Source organism: Natator depressus, chromosome 5, assembly GCF_965152275.1.
Source record: "Natator depressus isolate rNatDep1 chromosome 5, rNatDep2.hap1, whole genome shotgun sequence".
NCBI lineage: Eukaryota > Metazoa > Chordata > Testudines > Cheloniidae > Natator > Natator depressus.
The window spans coordinates 126,896,593-126,916,948 of record NC_134238.1 but is presented as its reverse complement, the minus strand read 5'-3'; the positions used below and the strand labels follow the sequence as shown (position 1 = coordinate 126,916,948).

The 20,356-nt window shown below is 41.9% G+C and overlaps 1 protein-coding gene across 2 annotated transcripts in view; it reads right to left on the bottom strand.

Annotated features, from left to right (window-relative positions):
• GAK (cyclin G associated kinase) overlaps positions 1 to 20,356 on the bottom strand; it is a 136,620-nt gene that overhangs the window by 38,998 nt on the left and 77,266 nt on the right. For both annotated transcript variants that reach the window (XM_074953611.1, XM_074953612.1), the window contains one exon: positions 19,407 to 19,524. In XM_074953611.1, the coding sequence (XP_074809712.1) occupies positions 19,407 to 19,524 (118 nt within the window). The remainder of the gene's footprint in view (positions 1 to 19,406; positions 19,525 to 20,356) is intronic.

Genomic DNA, 20,356 nt, shown 5'->3' with positions numbered 1-20,356 from the left:
AAGGACTCTGTATCTTACTTTCCTTTCGGTAGAAAGCGTTTTTGATATTCATGAACGTATTCTCTTTCAGTTCAGTTTCTCTAAACATACAGTAGCTCCATATAGCATTTTTCTTGGGATGGCTGAATTTGGACTTGTTTATTTCTATTTTTCAAGTAAGTTGGTCGTATCATTGAAGAAACACCATCAGAAATAAAGACACAAGGGACATGATTCTAATCTCTACACCTGTACAAATTGGGAAAAGCTTCATCAAAAGCTAGTACAGCACGCTCAAACTCAAGACAAGCAGTGGCAGATTAGCCACTCAGGGGCCCCAGCCAACGAACTCGCTCTGCCCGGCGCTCCTGCTGGGAAGCAGGGGAAGCCCCCATGCCCCAACCCCGCCCTCCAACAGGAGCGCCGGGCAAGTGGGGGAAGCCCCTGCGCCCTGACCCTGCTCCCCAGCAGGAGCACCGGGAGGGGGGATGGGGGAGGACTGCAGGCAGAAGGGATGGGGAGAGGCCCCCACTTGCTCTTGCCCAGGGCCCCACAAACCCCTAATCCGCCTTTGAAGACAACACATAATTCTGTAGGGTAGAACTCTGGATCTTTCAGTAGCTTTTCCAAAATAACTAACATTTACAGGAACCAAGTACAGCATTGAGGGAGAACAGCCTAAACAGAACTAGATGTATTAATCAAGCAAAAGTTTGTCAGCATCTCAGTACTTATGTTTACACAGTATGTCATGTGTATGCAAGGACTTCTGTTTCCTGTGCAATATCCTGGCTGTCAATCTCACATTGGCCAGCATTATATGTTTTTTTTTTTAAACTGATTCATGATACCCATCTAACTTATCCAACTCTTCCTTCTGCTGACAGACAAGACATTTTTCCCTTCTGCAAACACCAACGTAAGTAGCTTGCCTTTATTTACATGTATACATCAGTCCTGGAAGAGAGGTAGCCAGAAAGTACACAGGGCAATCCATCCTTTCAGGAATCTTAGCCCAAAGCTAATGCTAGGTTCCCTGAGACCAAAAGAGAGAGCAAACTCCCCTGCTGCTGCCTGCAATTAGGGTGACCAGACAGAATGTGAAAAATCGGGATGGAGTTGTGGGGGGCACCTACATAAGAAAAAGCCCTGAAAAATCGGGACATCTTGTCACCCTACCTGCAATGCTCCCTCTCCAAACACCACTGTGTCTTGCTCAGAGCTGTGTACTATGAAGGTAAAACACAGCAGGTCTTCCCAAGACTCAACAGTTGCTCATACTCTAATTAAAAGAGCTTGGAAGATGTAGAAAAGCACTATCTGGAGATACCTGCTGTAATATTTGCAACACTACAGTATCAAATACCAAGGAAACTCAAATCTAAACTTGACTCCTAACTTCAAAAGGGAGTTACTTTTAAAAAAGAATATATTTTCAATAAATGTATTGTGAACAGTACAAATAGGATAATCCTCTTTCTTGTTGATGTGTATTCACTTGACTATGAAGAGCAGTATTTACCAGATTAACGTACATAAACTTAAGGCAAGGCGACATGTTTCATTATCAGTTTTAACTGCTATTGTAACATCTTCATTTCAGTCAAAATCCATACAAGACAACCCAGTTCTATAGAACAACCAAGTGCAATTTGGAAGATCAGAATGGACAAAGTCACATTAATGATAAAAACAGGGAAACTCCATTACTGGGGCTGTCACTGCCCATACCTATGCTGTGGCTTGGAGTTCCACTAGGACAAAGAGCTAAAATAGAGAGATCATGGCAACAGACATGTTAAAAGTTTAGTGTCCAAGATTCTTAACTGGTAAGTGCTCAGTCCTTTGGGAAGTCAAGCAATTTATCTAGGAGCCTAACTTTACACACTTTTTTTTTTTTTAAAAGTTTTGGTTTTGTTCCAGAGGACAAATTGTCTTACATACCCTCCTTCTAGTAAGACACAGCTATCCTTATCTTACCAACCTCTGTGGCTTTCGAAAAAAGTGAAATCAGCTCTACTTATTTTGTAGCCAATAAATAGACATTTATAGTTTCAAGTAGTGACCTTCAGGGCTAGTTCTCCACTTTCAATGCACTAGCAGCAAGTTTCATAGTCAACATACATCAGTGTTCAATTACCAGGAAGTGGGAAAAGCTTCTAAGAAAGGCACCAAGAACTGCTTATGACTGGATAGTGGCCTCCCTCAACATTTAACCAAATGTTATTCAAGCGACTTCTTCACTGAGTTGGGAGCAAGATTTCTTTGATCTGGCAAGAGTCCAATTAAAATCCCACATGGAAAGCAAGTTTTCCAAATAGACAGTATGTAAGATACTACACTTGCTGGAGCAATGGTCTGAGCCTGTATGTTAAATCCTACCGATTCATACAGATTCCATTGCAGGCCACAGAACCTCACCTACCCACTCCTGTAATAGTCCCGTAACCTATGGCTGAGTTACTAAATCCTCAGATCTTGATTTAAAGATCTCACGTTACAGTGACTCTACCATTTAATCTAGTTCAAAATAGCAAGTGACCATGGCCCATGCTGTAGAGGAAGGTAAAAAACCTCCAGGCTCTCTGCCAATCTGACCTGGGGAAAAATTCCTTCCTGACCTCAAATATGGCAATCAGTTAGACCCTGAGCATTTGGGTGAGACCCATCAGCTGCACACCTGGGAAAGAATTCCCTACAGTAACTCAGAGCCCTCCCCAACTAGGGTCTCATTTTTGATGGCTGGAAATACTTGCTAAAAGCAGTCGCAGATGGGCCATATGCCACTGTAGGCAACCGCTTCATACCATCCCCTCCATAAACTTATCAAGCTCAGTCTTGAAACAAGTTAGGGTTTTTTGCTTCTACTACCCTCCTTGAAAGGCTGTTGCAGAACTTCACTCCTCTGATGTTTAGAAACCTTTGTCTAATTTCAAGCCTAAACTTATTGATGGCCAGTTTATATCAGGTTTCAGAGTAGCAGCCGTGTTAGTCTGTATTCGCAAAAAGAAAAGGAGTATTTGTGGCACCTTAGAGACTAACAAATTTATTTGAGCATAAGCTTTCATAAGCTACAGCTCACTTCATCGGTTTTCCACTGAATGCATCCGATGAAGTGAGCTGTAGCTCACGAAAGCTTATGCTCAAATAAATTTGTTAGTCTCTAAGATGCCACAAGTACTCCTTTTCTTTCAGTTTATATCCGTTTGTTCTTGTGCCAACATTTGCCTTTAACTTAAATAATTCCTCTCCCTCCCTGCTGTTTATCGATCTAATTTATAGAGAGCAATCATATCTCCCCTCAGCCTTCATTTGGTTAGACTAAACAAGCCAAGCTCCTTAAGTCTCCTCGAGTAAGGTAGGTTCTCCATTCCACTGATCATCCTAGTAGCCCTTCTCTGCACCGGTTCCAGTTTGAATTCATCTTTCTTACACATGAGAGACAAGAACAGACTAAAGAACAGGAGTACTTGTGGCACCTTAGAGACTAACAAATTTATCAGAGCATAAGCTTTCGTGAGCTACAGCTCACTTCATCAGATGCATAGAATGGAACATATAATAAAGAGATAGATTAGACAGACAAGTTGGAAGTTAACTAATTAGCCTCTCACAGTTTGTATGGTAAGATGAGCTATTATCAGCAGGAGAAAAAAAAAACTTTTGTAGTGATAATCAAGATGGCCCATTTAGATAGTTGATAAGAAGGTGTGAGGATACTTAAATGAAGGAAGTAGATTCAATGTGTGTAATGACCCAGCCACTCCCAGTCTCTATTCAAACCCAAGTTAATGGTATCTAGTTTGCATATTAATTCAAGCTCAGCAGTTTCTCATTGGAGTCTGTTTTTGAAGCTTTTCTGTTGCAAAATTGCCACCCTTAAATCTTTTACTGAGTGGCCACAGAGATTGAAGTGTTCTCCTACTGGTTTTTTAATGTTATGATTCCTGATGTCAGATTTGTGTTCATCTATTCTGAGCTTGAATTAATATGCAAACTAGATACCATTAACTTGGGTTTGAATAGAGACTGGGAGTGGCTGGGTCATTACACATATTGAATCTATTTCCTTAAGTTAAGTATCCTCACACTTTCTTGTCAACTGTCTAAATGGGCCACCTTGATTATCACTACAAAAGTTTTTTTTCTCCTGCTGATAATAGCTCATCTTAACTAATTAGCCTCTCTCAGTTTGTATGGTAACTTCCAACGTGTGTGAGTGTGAGTGTGAGAGACTATATGTTCCATTCTATGCGTCCCATGAAGTGAGCTGTAGCTCATGAAAGCTTATGCTCTAATAAATTTGTTAGTTTCTAAGGTGCCACAAGTACTCCTGTTCTTTCTGTGGATACAGACTAACACGGCTGCTACTCTAAAACCTGTCAAGAACAGAATACAATATTCCAGGCGAGGTCTCATCAGTGCCTTGTATAATGGCAACAACACTCCCTTACATCAACTGGAAACACCTCGCCAGATGCATCCTAGTCCTGAATTAGCCTTTTCCATGGTCACATCACACTGGCGACTTATAGTCATGTTGTGATCAACCAATACACCAGGTCTCTCTTCCACCTGTTGTTTCCAACTGATTAAGTCCCCAGCTTATAGCAAAAAAAGTCTTGTAGTGCATGGCCTTGCTCTTTGCACTATAAAATTTCACCCCATTTCTATTACTCCAGTTTTCAAGGCCATCCAAATCTTCTTGTAGAATATTGCAGTCCTCCTCCACATTGGCAATACTCCCAACTTTGTGTCACCTGCAAATTTTATTAGCATACGCCCACTTTTTGTGCCAAGATGATTAATGAAAATGTTAAAATAAGATTAGTCCGAAGACCAATTCATGAGAAACTCCACTAGTAACCTCCCTCCAGTCTGACAGTTCACCTTTCAGTATGACCCACTGAACCAGTTCTTTACCCACCTTTCAATTCATGTCCATCTTCTCCAATTTAGCTAATAAATTTCCCATATGGAACTGTATCAAAAATCTTACCGGAATCCAGGTACATAATATTTACTGCACTTACTTTGTCTAGAAAATCAGTTATCTTTTCAAAGACAGAACAGATTGGTCTGGCATGATCTCTCTTTTGTAAAACTATGTTGTATTTTACCCCAATTACCATTTACCTCTATTTCCTTAACTACTTTTTCTTTCAAAATTTGTTCTAAGACCTTGCATATAATTGAGGTCAAACTAATGGGCCTGTAGTTTCTTTGGTCACTTTCATTTCTTAAACAAATTTGCAATTCGCCAGAGTATGACTCCCGAGTTTAAGGATTCATTAAAAATCCTTGCTACTGGGATCACAATTTCATGTGGCAGTTCCTTTAATATTCTTGGATGGAGATTATCCAAGTCCCCTGACTTGGTCACTAAATTCTTTGAGCTTGACTTCCAACTCAGATGTGGTAATTTCTACTTCCATATCCTCATTCCCATTAATCACCCTGCCAATGTCTCCAATCTCATCGTTACTCTTATTAAAAACGGAGGCAAGAATCTGTTTACGCTTTGGGCCATGCCTAAATTATCTTTTATCTCCATCCTCTGTGCTTCGCAGTCTCACTTCTTCTTTCCTTATTTTCATGGCTAAAGAACCTTTTACTGTTGGTTTTAACTTCATATGCAAGGTCCAACTCTGCTTGGCTTTTGGCAGTTCTCACTTTTTCCCTATATATTCTGGCTTCCAAGAGGTAGCTTTCCTTGCTGATCCATCCCTTCCTTTCATTCCTTGTAGGCTTTTTGCTTTCTCTTAATAACTTGTTTGAGATGCTTGCTCATCCAGTTTGGTCTACAACCCTGCCCCATGAATTTTTTCCTCTTGGTTCAGATGCAGGCTCCAGGTAGTTTCTGCAATTTTGACTTAAAGTCATTCCAAACCTGCTCCACATTCAGATTTTTGTGTTCAGTCCAGTCCACTTCCCTAACTAATTCCCTTAATTTTGTGAAGTTTGCCCTTTGGAAATCAAGGATCCTAGGTGCAACCCTAGTTATCTATCCTTCCATTTAGCTTAAACTGAATTAGCTCATGATCACTTGAGCCAAGGTTGTCCTCTACAACCAATTCTTCTTTGAGGACCTGGCTACTCACCAATACTAAATCTAAAATGGCATCGCCTCTTGTTGGTTTGGTGACGATTTGGTGAAGAAATCGGTCAGCTATCACATCCAGGCAGAGCTGGGCCCTATCATTATTAGTAGCATTTGTCCTCCAATCTATAGCCTCAGAAATTAAAGTCCTTCATAAGCACACAAATCCCAATAATATTTTATTTCATTAAAACCATTAAAGAGGTCTCTGCCCATATCCAAATCAGATCCTGGAGGTCTGTAGCAGACCTCAAGTACTATCCCAGTGGAGCCTCTGTTATCTTTCTTCTCTGAAGTAATTTTGACCCAAGCAGATTCAGTTTTATCCATCCCATCACTCCTAAATTTCTTTACAGTCTACCTCATCATTAATATACAATGCTACTCCACCACCTTTACCTTTATTTCTGTCTTTCCTGAACAGTACGTACCCTTCAATCCCTGTACTCCAGTCAGACTACTATTCCAACATGTTTCTGTTATCCCTATAATATCGGGTTTCACTTCCTGCACTAGTAGGTTTAGTTCCTTCATTTTGTTACTTAGACTCCTTGCATGAGAGCGTAAAGTGTTAAGGAAAAGTTAGCACATGTGACTCCATTTTGGTTTGGGGCCCACCATTGTTTAAATGCCAGCACAGCATACACCAGGAGGAGTGATCCTTAGATACTGAATCCCTGTGAAAATCCTTCTCCTTGTCTCCAGCCTGCCTTGACTCCCAGTATCTGGTTTTTGTTAGTCTCTAACTCCCTGTCTCTTGGCCTTGATGTGAGGCCTCCCATCCTGATAATAAAAGTTACTAATGCATGGCTTTAAAACCATGCTGTGTAATTAACATACTGGTATAGCACGAGGAATGCACCAAGCAGGGATAGGTGGTAGATAAGACAAGGGTTTATTTATTGGCTAAGGTTTCCGATGCACGAGGGCAACATGCTTTGCTAAAAAGTATATAACCTTTGTATAATCTGTATTCAGGGTCCCCTCCTGGCTAGCAGGGGGGCACCACGCTCGAGCGTAATAAACTTAGTGCCTTTTGGAAACTCTGCAGTTGTGGACTTTATTTCTGTGCCTCAGCCTAGATTCGAACTGTGCGTGTCCTATCAGGTATAATTCGCAGCACTTGTGTGCGTGTCCTAACAAGGTGTAATTCGTAGCACTTGTGTGCGTGTCCTACCAGGTGTAATTCGTAGCACATGTGTGCGTGTCCTACCAGGTGTAATTCGTAGCACATGTGTGCGTGTCCTATCAGGTGTAATTCGTAACAGTTTTGGCGACCACGAAGGGACTCTAGGCTCGCCCCAACAAGCGAGACTACACTCCTCCTCTCGGACAGCTCCAGCCGGCACAGGGTGAGTTCACCTTTAAGTACTCCGAGGAGGGGGGGGTGTGAGCCGTCGCTTAGGCGATAAGGTGGCACATTTTGTGTTCTTTTGGTAGCCCACTATGGGTTCTGGGCAGAGTATAAGTAAGGGGAGCCCTTTGGCTGAAATTCTCGAGAATTGGGGAAATATTTCTGGCACCCATGGGTTAGGTAGGAAAAAAGCTGTTATTTTGTGTAAGGTTGAGTGGCCAGCACTAACAACTCAGACCTCTGTTGAATGGCCACCGGATGGGTCTTTTGCTGGGGATACATTAACGGTGCTTAGAAGGAGGCTGGAGAACAAAGCTCCAGCCCAGATAGATTATTAGTATGTATGGGACAACTGGGCTTATGCGTGTGCGAAAGGACGTCCTCTTTCCTCCTCCTTTTCTTATTCATCTCAGGGGTCTCCAGCCCCGCTCTGTGCTGTGCCTGCTTCTGCCCCTCCTCCGGCTTACCCTCGACTTTCTGACTTATGCCCGTCACCTCCTTGCTTGCCAACTAGCCGTGCTTTCTGTCCAGGTGACAAGCCTTATGGGGGGAGGACTCGGGTAGCCGTTATAAGTAAAAATATTTAAGAAAAGAGACCAGGAGGGCTGGGGGCTAGTTAAGAAGCCCACTCTCCTTGTTAATTTGGTAGTAAAACAAAGCTGGTGCTCATGGAAGGAACAGTTCAGAGAAAAAAAAAACAGGATCGGGCCCAAGCGGGCAGGCAACAGATAGAGAGATTGGAAAACAGGTTAAAAACTTAAAGGTCATAGTGAAAAAAGAGGAGTAAAGAATTACAAGAATAAAAAACGTAAATCCCGGAATAATACTTGAAATGGTAAAATCTAAGTTAATTGGGTGTCGTTTTGAGAAATAAGCAAGTGATTTAAGAAAGGAAAGTAAGAAGTTAACTCTTTAGTTGCTAGAAAGAATTAAGCAGTTGAACTTTGTGAAATACTGGAAAGAAAAAAAAAAATTTTTTAGTTTCTTTGCAGCCATTTTAGAAAAAAATGGGCCCTTTTCCAAAGAAATGCAATTATACAGTGCTACTTAATTAATATCTTATTAGGCTCCAAGGGGCTACAATAGGCGATGTCTTTCTTTTTAGGTCGCTGTGTTTTTGACAGCAGAAGTTAAAAGTAAAAGGCAATCAAAAGTCTGGTAAAGTTTATTGTGCCCTTTTTAAAGTAAAAATCTTTAACCTGTAGATCCAAAAGCAAGCCGGAAAGCATTTGTTTTAATGTAAATTACCTAACTAATAAGGTAGAGGCCACTGAAACCTGGGCTGCCTATAAAACAAATACAAGAAAATCTGGGTAATTCCTCTGTTTTGCCTGCAATTAACAAGGGTATTTGTATAAAAAAGAAATATTTTAAGCAATGACTGACTGCCCAAAAGGGGTAGATCTGTGTTTTATTTTTGTCTTTCAGAAAATCAGAAAAAACTAATGCCAGCTGAAAAGCAATTCAACATCTCATGAATTTACTGGCACAATAGGAATTCTGTTCTGTGTTCTATGTCCTGTCTTGTGGTGTTTGTCTTGTGGCCAGAATTGCTGTGTTTAATTTTTCATAGGACAGTTTAGTTTAAAACTGTTAAATCAAAATGCAGATACTTGTTTTATTCAACTTGAAATACAAAGTGTTTGGATAATATCAAAAAATGTGAAATACTAAAGTTTAATACATTTGCCTAAGTTAAAAAAAAAAAAAAAAAGAAAAAAAAAATTTCATTGGCCAGATCTTTTAATTAAAAAAAATTGTTGTTAAAATTTGCACACCAACAGTCTTTGGAAGCAAGGACATGAAAGGTTAACCCACTCCCCATATTATACATGAGATCCTTCTGGCTACCTCATATTTCTAGCCAGAGGGCTGGGGAGGGAGGAAAGCTATTGGACACCAGAGGTTGTACCAAGTGGACTCCTCAAAAGTGGGTGTGCTTGTCCTGGCTTGTTGCTCCAAAGCTCTGTAAAAAAGTCATTTTCCTAAAAGGGTGTATGTGGCATACATTAAACAATAAGAACTAAAGTGCTGTATAATGGGCAATGTAAATGTGTTCCTTTTTAAACAAAGGTGTATAAGTAGAAAGTGAAAGTTTCCTTTGCAGGTTAATAAAAGCCAAGAAGGGGAAAAGAAATAAAACGGAGGACAAGCTAATTCAACGCTGCAGCTGGCAGGCTCGGTCCAAAGATAAGACGCTGGCCTGCCCAAGGACACTACTCACAGCTAGGATTTGGCTAACAGCCAAGAAAGAGGGGGGCTTAAATGTGCCCAAGCAGCTGTGAGATCTGCAACACACTGCCAGACATTAATAAAATGTGTTAGGTCTCTGTATTTACAGGTAAAAGAAGTCCTGCTTCAAGAATCCTGAGCAAACCTGCCATTTGTTAAAACCAGGTGACTGGGTCTAAATAAAGGTCCATCAACAAAAGACTACTCTGGCCCCATGCTGGAAAGGCCCTTATTAAGTCCTGCTAACTAACAACACCGCTGTGAAGTGCCAAAGACTGACTTCCTGGACCCATGCTTCTTACTGCAAAAAGACCCCTCCACCTCGAGATGACTTCACTTCGACTTCTGATCAGCCTGTCCCTCCTTCTGGGTTTTTTTTTTTTCTTTCCTCCTTTTAAACAGCAAAAAAGAAACAAAACAAAAACAAGGTAAAGTGCTAGTAACCTCTCCCTTGTCCACTAACAAAGCTAACCTGCATTCAGTATTTGCTAAAGAAACCAAAGCACTACAGGGTAACGTGCTAGTAACCTCTCCCCTGTATAATGCAAAACCATGACTGTTCCAAAAAAAAAAAAAAAACACCTGCTCTGCTAAAACCACCAAAATCCAAGGATTCCTGACTTCAAGAGACACTGAGAATTGGCCTTAATGGCAAAAACGAAGCATTGTACATTGGCAGGGAGGAAGTTGCAAGATGTATTCTTGGGAATGTGAAGTGAAGTGGTGGGGTGGGTTTATTCCAGAGGCTGGAACCTGTGCTTGTAAGCAAGTATAAATACCAAAAACGCCTTACAGCCACAAACATTACTCCCACCATCTGCCACCACTCCTTTGCAGGTAAAGGTTCCTGGATCCATCATAGCTACGTTAAGTTGGCGCTGGGACCCCCACCTGACCCTGACAAGCCATTGGACGAGCCACTTCACGAATGAACACTACAACCAACCCATGGACTGAGCTTTCCAGCTACTGGGACCTTCACAGCCCACCAGGACTTTTTGTGTTCCTGTGTATTGGACTTACATTGGGGGTAGTGTTTTTTGTATGGTACAGGGGAGGATGTCGACATTGGTATGGTTTGCCTGGGGGGTCCTCTCCCTATTCCCAAGTCCAGTACAAGGATGGGAGGGCAATAGCTTCTTGAATTTAACCCGTGCTATCAAACAGGGTGTAAATCGAACGCAGTGTTGGATTGGTATTCATACCCCCACATATTTAGGTCAGGGGGTCCCATTAGTAGGGGTACCTATCCCCCTTAATCGAACACTCCAAGCTAAGCTATGGGCATACACTACATTTAACTGGAATGTTACAATCCAAATATGGTCTATTGATATGGTGGCTCAGAGTAATTATGCTTTATGTGTGTCACAATGTAAGGGCATAAAAAATACAGTTTTTGTAGAGAATTTTGTAGGGTGCAAGAACACCACCCAAATCAGCTCTGGTGCGGGAGGCCCCTCCACCTACTCCGGGGCCCCGTGGCCAGTCCCCGAGGGGTCTGGCTGGTATTGGTTATGCAATCACACAGCCTATAAAGTTCTCCCAGCAGGATGGCGTGGTACATGTACCTTAGGGGCTATAGTACCCGCCGTGACAGTACACCAGAACCTGACCCGGGGAGAGATCCGCAATCTAGTATGGAGAGACCGACGAAGTATTCTTTTAATCCCCCTTTCTCAACGGCCCAAAGGCTTTCACTCCTTTGTGCGTTGGTTTCTGCCATGGTTGGGAGTAAGCGAGCTGAAAAAAGCTATAGTTAATATTTCAGCTGCTTTGGAACTAATGGCAAATGCTACTGCAGATGCTCTATCTGCGCTTCAAATTGAAGTCACCCAACTATCCCAAACCACATTGCAAAACCGCCTAGCCCTGGATTATCTCCTTGCAAATCAGGGCGGGGTTTGTGCTCTAGTCAACTCAAGCTGTTGTGTATTTGTAAATCAGCACCATAGAGTGAAAACTGACATCCACATCCTCAAGCAACAGGCAGCCCTATTCCATCACGTCAGCCTCGACACTACCAGCGCCGGATTCCAGGGGGTCTAGGACTGGCTCACCTCATGGCTACCGGATGTGGGGACTTGGGAACGGCGTACTTTGTATTTACTTTTTTTGACTGTTATTGTTTTTGTGTTATTTTTTGTATGCCTACAATGCTGCAGTATGTGCTGTCGGCAGTTGCTAACCCTGCAGCGCGGTTACTCAGCCCCAATATAGCTTACTGACGTACAAAAAGAAAGGGAGGACTGTTAAGGAAAAGTTAGCACATGTGACTCCATTTTGGTTTGGGGCCCACCATTGTTTAAATGCCAGCACAGCATACACCAGGAGGAGTGATCCTTAGATACTGAATCCCTGTGAAAATCCTCCTCCTTGTCTCCAGCCTGCCTTGACTCCCAGTATCTGGTTTTTGTTAGTCTCTAACTCCCTGTCTCTTGGCCTTGATGTGAGGCCTCCCATCCTGATAATAAAAGTTACTAATGCATGGCTTTAAAACCATGCTGTGTAATTAACATACTGGTATAGCACGAGGAATGCACCAAGCAGGGATAGGTGGTAAATAAGACAAGGGTTTATTTATTGGCTAAGGTTTCCGATGCACGAGGGCAACATGCTTTGCTAAAAAGTATATAACCTTTGTATAATCTGTATTCAGGGTCCCCTCCTGGCTAGCAGGGGGGCACCACGCTCGAGCGTAATAAACTTAGTGCCTTTTGGAAACTCTGCAGTTGTGGACTTTATTTCTGTGCCTCAGCCTAGATTCGAACTGTGCGTGTCCTATCAGGTATAATTCGCAGCACTTGTGTGCGTGTCCTAACAAGGTGTAATTCGTAGCACATGTGTGCGTGTCCTACCAGGTGTAATTCGTAACATAAAGACATCTTAGTTGTTTCTTCTTGGCTTTGCCCAGATTCCTTGTCTGATTAGGTACATTCTATTGCCAGTATCACCTGACTGTTACTGGCAGTGGTACTGGCACTATCTTTCCTCTTGATGTACAATCTCCTACCCTCTGTTGTTCCCTTCTCCTTTGCTGAATCCTCTAGGACTCTATTTTCCTTCCACTTGTTATTAGTATTAGGTGTGTAGATAACATGAGCATCTCCACAGAATTCCTAATTTAAAGCCCTTTTAATCAGTTGAGCCAACCTCCATCCTAGAAGTCTATTTCCCTCCCTATTCAGGTGGAATCCACCCCATGAGAACAGTCCTCTAACCATGAATGCCTCACAGAGGCTGAGCATCCAATGCCCTCTTTATAGCACCACTGCCTGAGCAGGCTCACCATAATCACTCTCCTCCTCTAGGAAAAGGTAGTATCCCACTGAAGATCACATGAGCATCCATTTCTTTAACTGTTTTTCCCAGCTTGGCATACTCTTCCTTAGAGAGACTCTAGCAAGATCATTTGTTCCCAGGTGAAGGAAAAATCAATGGATCCTTTACTACTCCCATTAGGATCCTCTTCAGCCTCAGTTCCACGTCGTGTATGTTAGTTCCCAACAGATAGCACACCCTTCTGTTCTCTGGATCAACTCTGGTGACAGATCTGCCTGCACTTCTTAGTAAGGAGTCTCCAGTCACTCGGACCTGTGCCTTTCTGGTCCTGTCACAATTCTCCGGCCTTCCCCCTTCTGTTTTTTCTGGCTGCAAGTCCTCGTCTTTTGTTCTCATTTGCAATCTTCTGTGAATCTGCTACAGGTATTCTTTTTTGTGAAGCCAAGTAAGCAATCAACACAAAGACATGCAGATATAAAACAGTCTCACCAGCTGACCTCTCTCGGCCCGGTTATATATAAGGAATGCCTGAAAGCCATATCAAAACCTTGATTTTTTTTTTTTTAAATTCCTCACTGTACAGACATTGAGCTGCTCACTGACTGCTTTTTGCGTGCAGCAAAACGTTTTGGCTTAACGATCAGTCTAAAGAAGACAGAAGTCATGATCTAGTATCAACCGGGAAGTACTGCAATTACTCTAGTTGAGTCCATTGAAGATGTACCACTCAAGGTCACTGACAAATTTTGCTGCCTAGGCAGTGTTGGGTCATGTGAGGCAATAATGATGATATTACGAAGCACATTGATACAGACAGTGATGCCTTTGGACAACTTCAGTGTCATCACTGAAATGAACAAGGTATCAGACTGCCAACAAAAATTCCTGTTTACCTTGCTGTCGTCATCCCCACACACTTCTATGGCTGCACTATGTAAACCGCTTAACAACAGGACATAAAATGCTGGTACCTATTCCACGTATGATGTCTACAGCTGATAACAGGTATATAATGGCAAGATTTAGTTCCAGATATTGAGGGATCCTTAAGTTCTGCAATATCACAGGCATTGAAGTTTTTATAGCAAAAGCACAGCTGTGATGGTGCGTTCATGTGGTCCGTATGCCTGAGAATAGAATACCAAAGACAGTCTTCTACGGAGAACTGCAACTGGAACTCATTTAGGGACAGACCAAAGAAAACGTTACAAGGACACTCTCAGGGTCAACCTCCAATCTTGTAATGTAGACTTCAACATCTGGGAGCACTTAGCCCATGACAAGATGCAATAGTGGCAGCTCTGCCACCTTAGACTGAAACATTTTGAGATCTCATGGATTGCTGCAATCAAGGAGAAGCGTGCAAGGCATAAAGCTAAAAGTAGAGCACATGCATCTACAATTGTCTTCACTGGTGGCACTTGTGTACAGGGCTACAGGTCCAAAATTGGTCTCTAGTCTCTTCTCAGGACCCACAATAAGTGACTGCAGCTCAGCTGTCCCAGTCAACAAAAGACTCCATTACTGTGCAGAACGCTCCCTGAAAATAATCTGGGAGAAAGTTTTACAGAGTTTGATTGCAGATGCTGTCTCAGAAGTTCAACATCTGGATTATCTCTACCTCCATTAGTTTACCAAGACATGGAATTAGAAATTCAAGGAAATTCTCAAGCTATTTTTAAGTTTTAAATAATTGCTGGAAAATCTGAGTATTATCCCAATCAGCTGACTGTAGGAACTGAATGCTGCACAAGTTACCAACGGCCCATTTTTCCTAACCACGTATTTTCTTTATTAGCAAATTGAACTAAAACTACCAAGTTGTGATTTCTAATAGGAACCAGAAAAATCATCTAAGTGAATCTGGCTTCCATGTTGGTGATTTTCCAGACTTGCCAGGAAAGTTTGCCTGAAGTTTCTTGTAAATCATTATGTTTTATATGAAGAGCTGTCTGACTAAAGTGGATAGCCGCAAACAGGACAGTAATCCCTATATGCCAGTTACAGGTGGTAAACATATGCCATGAGCTAGCCGCACATGTTCTCAGTGTAAGTTAGAAATGTAAACTTGATTGTTACTTTACTTCCGAGTCAGGGATTTCTGAGGTTGTGGTGTGGAGATTGAGCTGCAACAGATTCACATGACTATGATGTAGCCATGGTGGCATGTAGAATGGACTTCCATCTTCAATGGTCCCTTGCAAGTTTTCTTTGACAAGATCAGCGTAGGAGGATCTGAGCTGCTTAAATCCCTAATTGCATCTTCCAATCTCATGCGTGATTAGCCTTGCACTCTACTTCCCTCAAATGTAGCTCTATAAAACTTCTGTAAAAGCGTATCTTCTTCTGCATGTTGGGCATGACCCCAACATTGAAGTCTTGTTCTCAACTGGTGCAAGACTGCAGCAAGCCAGGATCATTCAAGTACCTTGTTTGACAAAAATCAAACCAATCAATGTTAAGAATACACCGTAACTTCTGACACTGAAAAAAAAATTTAGTTCCTCTCAACTGGTTTTAATGGCCATGATTCTTTTCCACATAACAGTTATCATGACTACAATATTGAACACTCATATCTCAGTTGTCACACAGGCATCTTGCCACCCAAACCAAGGCCTTGGAAGATGCTGAAACATCATTTATGCAAGACCAATCCGACGTGTGACTTCTTTGGTAATAAAACCTCCTGCTGACAACTGAATACCCAGATAGATACAACTATTCACCCATTCAATGTCATTGCCATCTACATGCATCAGCAGCAGATTGTTCATTTCCATTTTATAGGAGACATGCATAGCTTTGGTTTTTATCACCACTGATCTTGCGTCCCATAGATTCTGCAGTTTTTTGCAGCATTAACTATAGGAGGTAAATAGTCTCTCCAAAACAGACAGTATCAGCTGCATAACTGAGTTGCTCTAAAGATGAATCTTTAAATTTCACACCACCTACTTTGGCCTCAATCAGTTTTGTCTATTAGATAGTCTATTAGAACATTAAACACAGAAGAGAGAATGTATTCCTGGTGTACCCCCAATTCTACTGAAAACCATCTGTAATAGAACCATTGACCCTCACACAATGAAATGTATCATGGTACAGTTCCTCCACTAGGCAAATTAAGTCCTCAAGCATGCCATAATGGTATAGCAATATCCACAGTGCTGATGGATGCATTGAGTCAAAATCAGCTGCTAAGTCCATAAATGTGATTTCAGTTTCCTTTGTCACTCTAGCTGCTCTTTAACATTCCATGGAACATATATAGCTGGGGTGGCCAAACTACAGCATGTAAGCCACATGCAACTTTACAAGAGTTGAAGTGCGGCTCTTGGAGCCCCTTTCCTCATTCTGGTAGGCAGAGAATGTTTGGGGGAGTTTGGGGCTTCTGCCCAGCAGAGGGTGTGTGTGTGTGTGTCTCAGGGTTTCAGTCCCATGGGAGGTGCCTACTGGTGTGCCCTGGCTCTCGAACTTCTGAAGAGTGTCATATACAGCTCAGAAGGTCAGTAAATTTGGCCATCCTTGATAGATAGCATGGATTGTCGATTGACCTGGATGGTTCTCCCTCATTTTTAGGTTGAGACAGTATTTCTATCAGTTCAGTTGTATGACAGATCATAAGCACCTTCCCTGGGATTGACAGCAGCGTTATTCCTCTATAATGTGAGCAAACTGAATGGTCTCCTCCCACACCTTTCAAAAAAGGATGTAGGCCCTTTTCCAATCTTCTGGAATGTGACTGGTTTCCCAAATTTTTAAGGCAACTCTATGAAGCCAGTGAACTAAACCATACCCTTCAGCAGTTCTGATTAAATAATGTCAATACCAGGTGATTTATTACTTCGTAACTGGTTGACTGCAAATATCACTTCCTCTAGTGTCACCAGCCTGTTTTCTGCTGGGTTCATTTGTTGATTAAGGACTCTGTTCTGACCTTCCAGTGCATCCATTCTGCACCATGCCTCTTTTTTCCTCTCCCATAATTTGATGGCCTCCTCAGTAATCCAGCTGCTGCTTCTTTATTCTCCTTAGCCCCAGTTTTCCAGCAACCTTTGACAGAATCCTGAAATGAAGTCCACTCTTTCTCCATGGTAGTCATCCAATATAGAATATTTGTTGGAAATCGCTACCGTCTGACTATTGGCGATCACTTCACTATACCACTGGTTCTTTGTTCCAAGAGCTGGTCCCAATCTGGATAAAGTGGGAGGGTTGGGCGATGACCTGGCAAGCCAGCCGCGTAAAACATCTCTAGCTTCACCAGCAGCAGAGCTGCAGCTATTTGATGTACGTAACTGAACTGGATCCAGATCTGCTACAATTAAGACAAAGGACTTCAGAGATTTGACATCCAAACTCTCTGTGGCTCAGCTTTGATTAGTAAGAGTCAGTCCAGCCATGGACTACCTTCTATCTTCTGTAAACTTGTCATATGGAAGGCTGTCATTTAGTATACCAACTATCTTGGATTTCTCCAATTTTGGCAGATTTCCTCAGAGAGGCAAATACAGCTAAGCTTGGCCTCTATGGTACTCAGAGGTTTCCCTGAGTATCACGAGACAAAAGTTCCCATGGAAACCTAGCAAACCTAGGAAACCTGAAGGAGGAATTACACAGATTGAGTGAAGAATGTGTAGTAGAGAAATACAATAGTGAAAAAAATCTGAAAAACTAACTTCTACCAGCACTGACACTATTTGCATAGATGACGAAATGCTTTTATCCATTATATTTGCATGCTAAAATATTGTTTTCAGAACCTCTGAGAGACAATAATTCCTTGAATTCTGTAGGTAAGTAATCCTGAAATGTATAAATATTTAATATTTCACATATGTATCTCCAGACTTCACTATAGCTACACCAAAGCAGAGAAAGCTAGAACTTTTAGTAATTTGGGTTGAGAGAGACTTCACATGCAAGCTTTGCTTTTATAGCCTGAAAAATGTTAGCATTTTTAGTTGAAAGAAAAATCATGAAGCAACAATATTCTGTTGTCTCCTGCAGAGTGAAGGATAGTAAGGAGACTATGCACTGGGCCAAACCCCAGATGGAAGCAGGGCACTGGAATAGATGGACCTCCTAATCTGTGCGGGATGGAAATTCCTGGAATCCCACTTTGCTATTGGCCCAAATACCTATTCCAGTTGTGGTCTCTGTGTTCTGGACATTAAAAAAAAAAAATCTCACTATCATACAAGTTAGCAAAGAGGTGTATCATGGTGCCCCCCCATGATCATGGTAAAGTATATTATACGCCAGCTCTCTTGCGATGGAGAAAGAAAAGGAAGTCAACTCTTGAATGTTAAATGTGCTAGGATGCATGCTATCTTGTTTATGCAGCTGTCAGATGGCTGGACCCTTCATGAATACAGTGAGGCACAGCACCAAAACAGATGTTGGGGGTCGGGGGAAATAGTCCCTATTTTTAGAGATGCTGAGCATCCATAAAACACACTGACTTCAATGGGAGCTACTCCATGCTCTGCACTTAGGTTTGTAAGTGGCTTAATTTTTCATATATGTGCACTCTGGATAGTAATTTTAGGCGCGCACACTGTGAAAATCATCGTCCAAGTTAAGTCATCTTAAGAAAATGAGCGTCAATTCTAGCTAGAGTTAATCACTTACTACATGCTCTGAATAATGAAGAATCAAACAGTGACATTTTATATCTAAAATTCAGTCTCCCCAGAACTGGGAAGGATGGTGGTCTCTGTTTCAGTGAGAGTTCAGATAGTCCATACAAGTTCAATCTGATACTGTATCTATCACAGAATAAGTCAGAAAACATAATTCTGTTTTTCAGTGCCATGACAATAGCAAGGGATTCCAAACAAACATTTTACACAACTGTAATCAGAAAGCCAAGAAGGTAGCTGTTTAAGATTTTGTTTTAGTGATTTACTCTTGGCAATTGATGTGATTAGAGAGCCTGTATTATACTGCGGTTTGACTTTTAGACACAAAAAAGTGATCAACCTTCCTTTTGGTGGGAAATAAAAACAGATGAAGACTCCTGGCTAAAACATGAAGTTCTGATTTTTTTCTTACTTCTAAGTAAGGAACTTCGGCAGAACTTCATGGAGAACGGAGAAGTCCGGGACAGGCGCTCCAGGCATCAGACGCTGGGGATAACTACCAGTTGTTGAAATGCTTGCTTACCAGAAAATGCTGAAAAAGGAGCAACTAACTGTACACTTCTTGTCAGAATGCTGACCAGAGGCTGCATGTCATGACAGGACTGAAAGGGAAGGTTGAACTCCTAGCCACCTGAAAACCTCAAACTCTTTTCTCAAAGACAGATGAGCACACAGAAGGGCAACAGTAAAACCACTTAAGTCAAACTACTAACAACCAACCAACACCACAGTAATCATGAAAGAGACCATGGGGATTGTTCGGCATTGCGAAGAATAAACCCTGTAAAGGTTCCATTAAGTATGTCGTTACCTTGGCTTGAAGTCTGCCTCCTAATGTTGACCTGGCATGATAGATCACAATGAGAACATCACCTTGGACGGTTATACCCAATTGGATTACGGCTTTGCCATCCTCAGTTTTGAAGTCTCTGAAGAAAAAGCACATCTCATGTTAAGTTTCAAGAAAAACAACTGCCTTGAAATTGATGTGTTTTTACCTGTTCTATCTGGTTACTCCAGGTCCTTCTAGGCAATTTAGAAATTCCAGAACTTTTTTTACTATGGAACTAGGACTTGATATTTCAGAAAGTAACGTCTTTTTTAGAAACTGTCCCTCTCCCTACAGGAGACTGAGGCCCATCTAGACCAGCCTACTATCTTGTACAGTGGCAAAGAATCAGATTGCTGTTACCACACTATTGAGCTGACCCATAAAACTAGTTACCACACTACTGCACGCATCATAGCAGTGAGACACTATGTCTTCCTAATGCCCATTCCTACTGCTCTCCTTAGCTTATTGCTAGGTTAGATAGATTATCTCCCAAATTTGCTTCACACTCAATGCCCCCCTCTCAAGGAGGAGCAACCACCTTTCCCAGCTTCTATAACAGTATGTAGCTCTGCCCCTTGAAAGGATCAATTTCATAGCTGCAGAGAGCTATGGGTGAGGTCTGACCAGGCATGTGAAACTTGTCAGGGGCAAAATGACAGACCATCACGCTGGTAGCACAGATGCATCTGCACATGCTGGGTTCCTGAAAGACCATTGCTGAGCTGTGGTCTTCCACCACTTTTCCAGTTCATCTCTCTGGGAAGCTCTCCTAATCCAGTGTGTTTAGAAAGTGCAACCCCATTTGTATCCCCTATTTTTAACTCCCGGAAACAGGCCTGACCTTCAAATGTCAGTGGAATTTTTCTCCACTCCTCCTTACCACCAGAGTTTGGGATTTGAAATAGAGGATTACAGTAATATGCTGC